Raw genomic sequence first — 11420 nt, forward strand, 5'->3', positions numbered from 1 at the left:
TTATTTTGGATATGTTGGTGATTCTTGCTTCCACATCACTATTTTTCCCAGTAAATGCAAACCTTTGTCTATTGCACGTTTTCTTAATAGAATTCAGGCAGATCAACCCCTTTTCAATGGACCGAAGTTGCATTTCAAAATATTTCTGAATCCAAATCAATGCAATGCTAGCCATCTGGTGAGATAAATTTCAAATTTTTTACTAAATGGATGTTTGTATCATATTTTCATTCATATTTCGAAATTATTTTTAAAATTTAATCCATATACTAATTTCATTAATTTGTTTAGGATTTGCCAGCTGATTTTGGCAATTATCTTCGTCAAGGAAGTTTTAAATACATTTATCTTTATGGACCGCGTAAAACAGTGAAGTGCAAACTGTTGTTGAGAAATCATCCTAAGAAGTCTACCAAAATTGGAAGTGGCTGGAAGGAATTTTGTACTGCTCATGGATTTCATCAAACTATTGACTTGGTGTTTGAGGTGGACCACATGAAAAGCAATCAGAATGTCAAAGTGCTAACATATTGTAATTTTTAATTTACAGTTTTAATAAATAGTTATTTTTTTATTTCTGCCACTTACGTAGTTTTCAACCTACAAGTTCTTTTATTTTCAGCAATGCATATGTATAGTTCTACCTTCTTATCAATGAAATCTCTTTGAAGCTTCTCTGTTATGGTATCATATTCAGAAATAAAATTATTTTGTTCTATAATTCAAATGAGATATATATGATGAAATTGAAACATATATAGTTGGAGGAATAATGAAAAGTTATCATGTCTATAATCATATGTATGGATGTATGTTGCTTTAGTATGTGCGTACACTGACTGTATGTTATCATTTTTATACATAATGATGTTAAGATTGTACATAATTCCTTTGAAAAAGTTCTCTTTGTTTTACTATATATAGTACTGACTCAAAAAAACGTCTGATTGTACCTACATAAAAAGGAAATGTTTTCTTAGTTGCAAGAACAAATCAACTCTGAAATAAGTGCTATATATATGAATGTTTCTGATATAGTAACACTCAGTACTGCATGCTCTTTCTTTTTTTTATGTTTGTCTTCTATTTTTATCTTTTTCTCTTCTCAAAAAACTGCTTCGTACTATAATTACATATATTTCTGTTTCCACAATTGTGATTAGAGGTACAAGCTACACCAAAAAGTTTAACAAAAACATTCACCAATATAGGAATAAAACAGTAAACACTTTTTCATTCATTGAGTCAACTTACCTTTATTTTTGCTTCTTCCATTGTAACCTTTGAAACTATTCCATAACATTTCTGTACTGTAATGGAGCATAACGATTGTAAAAATGCAAGGCTGAGAAGGAAACTGCTGCTACAACAGAGGTTGAATGCAAAAAATCCTCAACATTCATGTAAGTCATTAACATCTTACTTAATCCATTTATGTTTTCTAATTCTTCATCAATCATTTATTTTGAAATGATGCATTTGTATGTTTCTATTTTTTTTTATGTTGCAGATGAGAAAGAAGAGAATGCAAGAAAGAAAACTAGATTTGCAAACCATACGTCTCAAAGTAAATAAATCTCACAATTTCTTTTTATATATATATATACATCTCAAACCATATGTATGTTTTGGATTTTAACTTCACAACACAGATGCATACTCAATCATCTTTGTTGTTTTACTCACAAATAAACCAACTGTATCACAAACATCATTTCACCAAAATATAGACAGGAATCCATTACAACAGTTGGATATTAGTAAGTTTTTTTCTTTCTAATCTATATCTTTAAAGAATGTTTTTAACTTAATCAATGAAGTCTTTTTTTTTATTTCTTTAATAACAATGCTTCTACAATAATCCTTTTCCAGATGTTGACAACAACAACAACAACCTTCACAATATGAATTCATTATTTCACAGTCAAATTGGTCAGTTGTGAAGTTCTTCGAATGCTTAACATTAACATTGTTTATGAAGAATATTAATTCCGTACCACTTTAAACTAACCTTCGTTTCAGTGCAGAAACTGTAAACAAATTCTCAAGTTTTTCAAGTACTTTAGTTGAACAACAAATCACTTCACAATCTGCAACTTCTACTTTAACTTACCATAGTCCTTTCGGTATATTTGTACATTATTCTTAATTTGATATATACATGTTGAAATGACAATTTTAGATTTTATATAATGTTTTTGAATGACTCCAGCTTTTAACAATAACAGTCAGAGAAATTATGGACAAAATAAGAACAATTCCAGTGCAGGTAATTACATTTGGATTCATACTCACAATCCCAATGCAGGTAGGACAATTGTTTTTGGTTGTTTTTCATAGGTTGGAGATCAGATGTTGTAACTGGGTCGCATTCTGTTTCTAAGAATAAAGTTGTGAAATATCCTTTTCAAGTCATACAATCACTTCAAAATAGATTCAATCTTGATGATGAAACAACAAGACAACATAATAATTCAGACACAACAAACGATGATTCAGCAACAATAACAGATGATGGTAATTCTGATATTAAACTTATTGATTTTAATATAAATTCCTTTTAAATCATTAATTAGTTTTCATCTTACTAATATTGAAGAACATCATACAAGTACTACAACTACAAACGAATTGTATTGCAAAGGAGAGTTACAAGGTACATAATGTCCAACACAATTGTATATAACTGCAGATTAAAATATTCGCAGCTTCATTCTAATGTTTTATATTGATTTTCAGAATTGCTCAATATTGGAGAACCTTGCTTGGAATGCCAATACTGTAAAGCTCAACTTTGGTATGAAGAAAGAGCAGAAAAATGTAACACATCTAAGGGAGTTGAATTCTCATTGTGTTGTCAAAAGGGAAAAGTACAAATTCCACTATTAAAAAGACCACCTAATCTTCTTGAAGGTTTGTTAAATGGTGAAGATCAGAGAAGCAAATCATTTTTACAAAACATAAGAGTATACAATAGCATGTTTGCATTTACTTCAATTGGTGGTAAGATTGATAATTCAATGAACAATGGTTCTGCTCCTCCACAATTTATTCTGAATGGACAGAACTATCACCGTATTGGCAGTTTATTGCCAGAGCATGGATCAAAGCCAAAGTTTGCACAGCTCTACATATATGATACCGAAAATGAAATGACTAACAGAGTCAAGCATTTCAGGTCAGTCAATATATTAAATAATTTCATTATATGAAATATTTAAATATATGTGTTGACATGCTTTCTCTTTATTATTTTTTAGTTCAAACACAAAGGAATCTGTTATAGATGAATCATTGGTTGCTGATTTGATTCAAATGATTGACAATCACAATGTTCTTGCGAAAACTTTTAGAAGAGTAAGAGATTTGTCACTGGAACATATGGAATCAGATTTCACGCTAAGACTATTTAGAGGCAGAAACAAAGACCCTAGAGTCTACAATACATCTTCATGTGATGAAATAGCTGCACTTATAGTTGGTGATTTTGGCAATATGGATGTAGGCAGAGATATAGTGGTCAAAAAATGTTCTGGTGAATTAACCAGACTGCACGAAACTCACACCGCTTTCATTCCACTACAATATCCTCTCATGTTTCCATATGGAGAAGATGGTTATCAAGAGGATATACCAATAAGAGAATGTCATTCAAAAACAAAATCCAGGGTAAGAGTTAGAATTTCTTTGCGAGAATTTATTGCCTTTAGAATACAACAAAGAGCTGTAGAAGCAGGAAATATTGTGAATGCATGCAGATTGTTCCAACAGTTTCTGGTGGATTGCTATACAATGGTTGAAGCGCAAAGGTTGTCATTCATCAGAGCGAATCAGAAGTTAATTCGCTGTGATATTCTTAATGGATTACAAGAAGCTGTTAATAGAGGAGAGACAGATCCTTCTTTAATTGGAAGACGTATTGTCTTGCCTGCTTCTTTCACTGGTGGTACCAGATACATGTTCAACAATTGTCAAGATGCTATGGCAATTTGTAAAAAATTTGGATATCCTGATTTGTTCATTACTATAACATGCAATGTCAATTGGAGTGAAATAAAAGAATTTGTCTTAGCAAAAGGCTTATCAGCTTCGGATAGACCTGATATTGTATGTAGAGTGTTCAAAATGAAGCTGGATGAAATGATGACAGATTTTAAGAAAAAGGACTTCTTTGGAAAAAGCACTGCAGGTATGTTATATTATATGAAGTTATATACATTATATAATTTTCTCTTAAATTTAATTCTAACAACTATATTTACTTTTTATTTATATATGCAGGAATGTACATAGTAGAATTCCAAAAAAGAGGTCTACCTCATGCGCATATACTTTTATGGTTGGATGGAGAAAGCAAGTTGAAGAATTCAACTGATATTGATAAAGTAATATCAGCTGAATTGCCAAATTCTAATCTGTACCCCAAATTGGAAAAAGTTGTCTCAAGTTACATGATTCATGGACCATGCGGACCTGCAAGACGTAATTCACCTTGCATGAAGGAAGGAAGATGTTCTAAATTTTATCCAAAAAAATTCACATCTTCGACTTCAATTGACGAAGACGGATATCCATGCTATAGAAGACTTGATAATGGTAGATTTGTTGAGAAGAATGGAATTAAGCTGGACAATAGAAGTGTTGTTCCCTACAATCCACCACTTCTAATGAGGTATCAAGCACACGTCAATACAGAGTATTGCAACAAGACCAATTCAATCAAATATTTATTCAAATATGTGAACAAAGGTCCGGACAGAGCTACTCTTAAAATTAGCAACAACTCTGCACAGTCTGAAAAATCAACCATTATTGATGAGATCAAAAGGTATTACGACTATAGGTATCTATCACCATGTGAAGCTGCTTGGAGAATATTTGCTTTTGACATCCATCACAGATGGCCTCCTGTTCAGAGATTGACCTTTCATCTTCCTGGCCAACAATCAGCTTTGTTTAAAGATGATGATGATATTAATGTGGTCTTCAACAGATATGAAAATGCTAACACAATGTTTCTAGCTTGGTTTGAGGCTAACAAAGTCTATGAGGAAGGAAAACAATTGACTTATTCAGAATTTCCAAGTAAATTTGTGTGGTTTGCCAAAGAAAAAGAATGGAAACCAAGGAAGAAAGGCTACAACATTGGTAGACTTACTTATATTCCTCCTGGGTCTGGAGAACTTTATTATTTGAGGATATTACTGACCATTCAAAAAGGTTGTATTGATTATGAAAGCATTAAGACAATTGATGGAAAGTATTATGAAACATACCAAGAAGCTTGCTATGTTTTGGGATTGTTGGCTGATGACAAAGAATATATTGATGCAATCAAAGAAGCAAGTGAATTTGCTTGTGGGTATCAACTTAGAAGATTATTTGTTACTTTGTTGTCCATGAATACAATTTCTAAACCAGATATAGTTTGGAATTCTACTTGGAGTATCTTATGTGATGGAATTTTGTACCAAAAAAGGAAGGAGATGAACTTACCAGGTACTTCATATTTTTTCTTTTAATTTCGTATACATATATATTTTAATTGTTTTATTTACTTATTGCATGTCTTCTCAAACTATAAACAATATTAATTTACAGATTCATAATCTGTATTTTTTGTTCTTTACTTATTTACAGATCTTCTCAAGTTTAGTTGTTTATTATTATATTATATATATGTATATGATTATTATATATCTGTATTTGCAGGTCTTCAAATTGAGACTGCTGAATTACAAAAACTATGTCTTCTGGAAATAGAGGAAATGCTAATGTCAAATGGTAGAAGTTTGAAAGATTATCCTTCATTACCTCAACTTGATCTTTCAGATGTACATACATTCAATAATAGATTTATTGTTGATGAGCTGCAATATAATAAACAAGACATGGCGAGAGAACATGACAGTTTGTTTAAAGCACTCAATGATGAACAAATTGATGTATATCAGCATATCATGACAGCAGTTCTTTCAAAGAAGGGAGGATTCTTTTTCTTATATGGCTATGGTGGTACAGGTAAGACTTTTATGTGGAAGACATTGTTAGCTGGTCTAAGAAGCAAAGGCATGATTGTTTTGAACGTAGCATCAAGTGGAATTGCTTCTTTATTACTTCCTGGTGGAAAAACAGCACACTCTACCTTTTGCATCCCACTGTTAATTAATGAAGAATCAACTTGCAACATAGCACAAGGTAGTCTTAGGGCAAAACTTCTTATGGCTACCAGTTTGATTATCTGGGATGAAGCACCAATGATGAATAGAATGTGTTTTGAGGCATTTGATAGAACACTAAGAGATATTATGCGAAATGTTGATGATGCCAATAAAGACAAACCATTTAGTGGCAAAGCAGTTGTGTTAGGAGGTGACTTTAGACAAATTCTACCAGTTATCAAAAAAGGATCTAAGTTTGATATCATAAAATCATCAATCAACTATTCAGAGTTATGGAATTGTTGTAAAGTGCTAAAGTTATCCAAGAACATGAGATTAAGTACTACATCAAATACTGAAACAGCCAATGATATTCAAGAATTTGCTGATTGGATTTTGAAGATTGGAGACGCAAAAATGGATCTAAATGAGAATGGTGAGTGCATTGTTGAAATTCCCGAACAGATCCTAATTACAAACACAGATTTACCTTTATTGTCATTGGTTGAATTTGTCTATCCTGAATTTGTGGTTAACATGTTGAATCCTAATTATTTTGATGATGGAGCAATTTTGTGCCCAACAAATGATTCTGTAGAGCAAGTAAATGATTTCATGTTGTCCTTAATTGGTGGTGATGAGGTGACTTATTTAAGTTCAGATACACCTTGCCAATCTGATGAACAAGATGAAGTGCAATCTGAATGGTTTACATCTGAATTTTTAAATGATATCAAATGTTCAGGGATACCAAATCATAAACTGAAGTTGAAAACAGGTGTTCCAATTATGCTCTTGAGAAACATTGATCAAGCAAAAGGTTTATGCAATGGCACAAGATTGCAAGTCAAACATTTAGGCAAGAATGTAATATGTGCAACTGTAATTACTGGAAAAAACATTGGTGACAGCATTTTTATACCAAGAATGGATTTAGTGCCATCTGATTCAGGGTTGCCTTTCAAATTTCAAAGAAGACAATTTCCGATATCTTTATGCTTTGCAATGACGATTAACAAAAGTCAAGGACAAACGCTTTCTAGAGTTGGCCTTTATCTTCCACAACCTGTATTCACACATGGTCAACTATATGTTGCTATTTCTAGAGTCAAAACCAAAAGAGGACTGAAAATACTTATATTGGATGAAGATGGAAAGGTAACAAACACAACTAAAAACGTTGTGTACAAAGAAATTTTTGAAACTCTTTGAAAAGAAATCAATTATAGGTATGTCATTTAGAATTTTATTTTTCATTTCAAAACTGTTATAAATATATATCAATTGATTTATGTTATTTTCTGCCATGTAGGAAAATCATTGTACTGAAAAAGTTGAACAAAGAAGTCATTGTGTACAAAAGGAAGTTATGAACTTCAATACCAAAGGATACATTCAAGGTATGTAATTTATTCTTTTTTAATTCTTATATTAACAAAGTAGTGTATTAGTCATATTTTTGTTGTTGGTGCTTGACGACAATATTCAATGAAATCAAATCTTAACTTGACATACAACTTTAATTACATTCTAAATTGATCTATTCCATTGTCAACATCTTTTTAAAACATTAGATTATCATCATATAGATTATTAAATCTCCAAAAACCCATTGCTATGACCACAATTATTACATATTAAAAAAACCCGTGCGTTGCACGGGTAGATGGACTAGTTATATACAAAATAGCAAGTGGGATTGGTCATTGGGTAGATCTATAATCCATTGAGCAAACATTCTGCCACAACAAAGTTGACTTGGAAACACTATTTTGGCTTCCCTTTTCAACTCCGCCGTTTGCATTTTCAGAGAACTATGGCCGAATCATTTCTCTTCAGCATCGCAGAGTCACTCATAGCAAAGCTTGCTTCCCGTGCTTTTGAAGAAGCTTCTCGAGTGGTCGGTTTATACGATGATCTTCAAGATCTTACAAACACTCTCTCTTTAGTTAAGGCTGTGCTGTTAGATGCTCAGCAAAAGCAGGAGCACAACCATCAGCTCCGCCAATGGCTCACTCAACTCAAAACTGTCTTCTCCGATGCCGAAGATCTTTTGGATGAATTTGAGTGTCAAACACTGCGAAAAAAAGTGGTCAAAGCTCATGGTAGTACGAAAGACAAGGTAAGTCACTTCTTCTCAAGTTCTAATCCACTTGTTTTTCGTTACCAAATGGCTCAACGAATTAAAGATATCAGCAACAGATTAGACAAGGTTGCAACTAATAGGAATAAGTTTACTCTTGAAAGAATTGAGGTTGATACACGTGTTGTTCATCGGAGAGATATGACACACTCCCGTGTGAGTGATTCTGATGTGATAGGAAGGAAACACGATAAAGAAAAGATCATAGAGCTTTTGATGCAGCAGAATCCTAATGATGATGATATAAGTCTCTCTGTTATCCCCATTGTGGGGATTGGAGGCTTAGGAAAGACTACTCTCGCGAAGTTTGTGTTCAATGACAGCAGGATCCAGGAGTGCTTTCCGTTGAAGATGTGGGTGTGTGTTTCTGACGACTTTGACATTAAACAACTGATTATCAAAATCATCAATTCTGCCAATGATTCTATATCTGATGATGCTGCTTCTCACCAACCGAATTGGAACACGTTGGATCTGGAACAACTGCAAAATCAACTCAAAAACAAACTTTCCGGTCAAAAGTTCTTACTCGTATTGGATGATGTATGGAACGAAGACCGTGTTAAATGGGTTGAGTTGCGGAATTTAATCCAAGTAAGTGCAGCAGGAAGTAAAATCCTTGTGACTACACGAAGTAATTCAATTGCTTCCATGATGGGCACAATTCCCCCTCATATTTTAGGAGGTCTTTCGGAAGGGGATTCATTGTCTCTGTTAGTCAAATGGGCATTTAAAGAAGGTGAAGAGGAAAAACATCCTCACTTAGTTGATATTATTGGGAGAGAAATTGTGAGAAAATGCGGAGGGGTTCCTTTGGCAGTGAGAACATTAGGGAGTTTACTATTCTCAAAATTTGAAGCCAGTGAATGGGAATATGTGAGAGACAATGAAGTTTGGAATTTGCCTCAGAAAAAGGATGACATTTTACCTGCCCTTAAATTGAGTTATGATCTCATGCCGTCCTATTTGAGGCAATGTTTTGCATTGTTTTCCCTTTATCCAAAGGATCATCTATTCATAAGTGATGAAATAACTTGTCTTTGGGGGGCACTTGGACTCATTGCACTACCAAAAACGAATAGAACACGTGAAGATGTGGGCAATCAATATTTGCATGAACTTCTGTCAAGATCCTTTCTTCAAGATTTTCAAAACTATGGCACTATGTACGGTTTCAGAATACATGATTTGGTGCATGATCTTGCCCTATTTGTTGCTAAAGATGAGTGTCAACGTATGAATTCCAATGTTCAAAATATTTCTGATAATGTTAGACATTTGTCTTTTGCCGAAAGTAGTTTGTTTAGCAATTTAGTCACCAAAAAATCAGCAGCTGTGAGAACCATACTGTTTCCAAATGGTGTAGCAGCTGCCAACTGTGAAGCTATACTAAAGACGTGTCTGGAGAAGTTCAAATGCTTGCGAGTTTTGGTTTTAAGTGGTGCAACATTTGAGACTTTGCCTCGTAACATTGCCAAGTTGAGACATTTGAGATATCTGGACATTAGCGACAATCCCAACATTAAGAGACTCCCCGACTCTATTTGCAAGCTCCAAAGTTTGCAAGTGTTGTTAGTCAACGGATGCATAGAGCTGGAAGCATTGCCCAACAGATTAAGAAAACTGATCAGTCTCCAGGATTTTTTTTTTTCCACAAAGCAAACTGTTTTCCCTGTGAATGAGATCGCCAAATTAAGGTCGCTTGAATTGTTGACTGTTGAATCATGCCATAATGTGGAGTCCATTTTTGGAGGGGTGAAATTCCCTGCTCTTAAGACTTTGTGCGTTTCAGACTGTCAGAGTCTGAAGTCTTTGTGGTTGGATGGTCAAAATTTTCCTAAATTAGAAACATTGTTTGTTGACAACTGCATCAATCTGGACTTGGAACTGTGGAATGGTCACGATGAAGAAGAAAGTGCAAAACTGAAGTTAAAACTTGTTTCCTTTTATGGTTTATCACAGCTGGTGGCCTTGCCTAGATGGCTTCAGGAAGTTGCCAACTCTTTACAGAGCTTGCTTGTTTTAGATTGTCCTAATATCGAAACACTTCCAGACTGGTTGCCAACTCTGACTAATCTTAAAGCACTTACTATAAGGAATTGTCCAAAGTTGGTATCTCTCCCAGATAGTATACGTCACCTCTCCACACTTGAAAATTTAAGGATTGAAGATTGTGCTCACTTATCTGAAAAATATGAGCTCCATGTTGGACAATTTTGGCCAAACATATCACACATAAAAAATGTATTCATTGATGAACCAGAAGCCTAACAAGAATTAGATCAAGATCAAGACCTAGTTTGAAGCCCCTTATTTTCTTTGTTTATTCTTTTGTTAAAGTGTTTTCCATAATTGGGGCTTTGTAATGCATTTCAATCTAGAAGACCTCCATGGCCTTGTTATGGAACAGTGTTTGTGTTTTGTGTTTTTTATTGTTTATCTTTGTTCTTGTCGATCATTAATATTGTTATTCACAATTTCAGTATTTCATTTATATTTGCAAAAATAGTAAAATATTTCGGTATGCTTAAATCATTTAGATACATTATGATAAAATTTCTTTCTATATGTGAACAAAAAAATGAAGATAAATAAAATAGTCTGGACCTGCTTTTATACCTTTTCGCTCTTTGCAATTCAGTTCTTCTTATTTCAGTTTTGATAAAAGTTTTCTTATCTTCATGTTTTATCCTTTACATTTTATTTTCATTATTTAATGTAATTTCAAATACGTATGGCATATTGAACTTTATAAGAGTTTCAAATCAATTTTAATTTCATATTCAAACATTCTCAAATGTTTATGGCATATTTTCATTCTCTAGTGAGTTAGCATATCAAATCATGTAGAAAAAATAAAATAACAAGCCACTAGAAAAGTTCTAAATAATAGCAATATTAATTAGTATAACTGTTGAATAATACTGTAACGTCCCATTTAATAAATACGCTTAATTAAATGAAACATCACATGAGATATACTAAACAAGGACACACTATGGAGTATAAGTGTCACTCCTTACAATTGTCCAAAATATTCGGAGAGAAAACTAACGCACACCACAATGTCATTAACATAACGGAAGAATAAGAATAAACGGTTGACAGTTATCCAA

At 33.2% G+C, this 11420-nt stretch overlaps 2 protein-coding genes across 2 annotated transcripts; both read left to right on the plus strand.

Annotated features, from left to right (window-relative positions):
* Window positions 1-1315: 1315 nt before the first annotated feature.
* On the plus strand, window positions 1316-7373 carry LOC146888873 (uncharacterized). Its single transcript, XM_085666604.1, has 8 exons — window positions 1316-1403; window positions 1511-1567; window positions 2213-2269; window positions 2341-2517; window positions 2740-3178; window positions 3261-4189; window positions 4282-5499; window positions 5713-7373. Exons 1-8 carry the CDS (start codon window positions 1316-1318, stop codon window positions 7371-7373), a joined length of 4626 nt encoding a protein of 1541 aa, XP_085522730.1.
* Window positions 7374-7857: 484 nt separating this feature from the next.
* LOC114193497 (putative disease resistance protein RGA1) lies at window positions 7858-10713 on the plus strand. The gene has a single exon (XM_028083328.2). It carries the CDS (start codon window positions 7978-7980, stop codon window positions 10573-10575), a length of 2598 nt encoding a protein of 865 aa, XP_027939129.2. The 5' UTR covers window positions 7858-7977; the 3' UTR covers window positions 10576-10713.
* The last annotated feature ends 707 nt before the right edge of the window (window positions 10714-11420 follow it).

The sequence above is a fragment of the Vigna unguiculata genome, chromosome 1 (assembly GCF_037176805.1).
Source record: "Vigna unguiculata cultivar grain cowpea cultivar isolate G323 ecotype 2 chromosome 1, ASM3717680v1, whole genome shotgun sequence".
Lineage (NCBI taxonomy): Eukaryota > Viridiplantae > Streptophyta > Magnoliopsida > Fabales > Fabaceae > Vigna > Vigna unguiculata.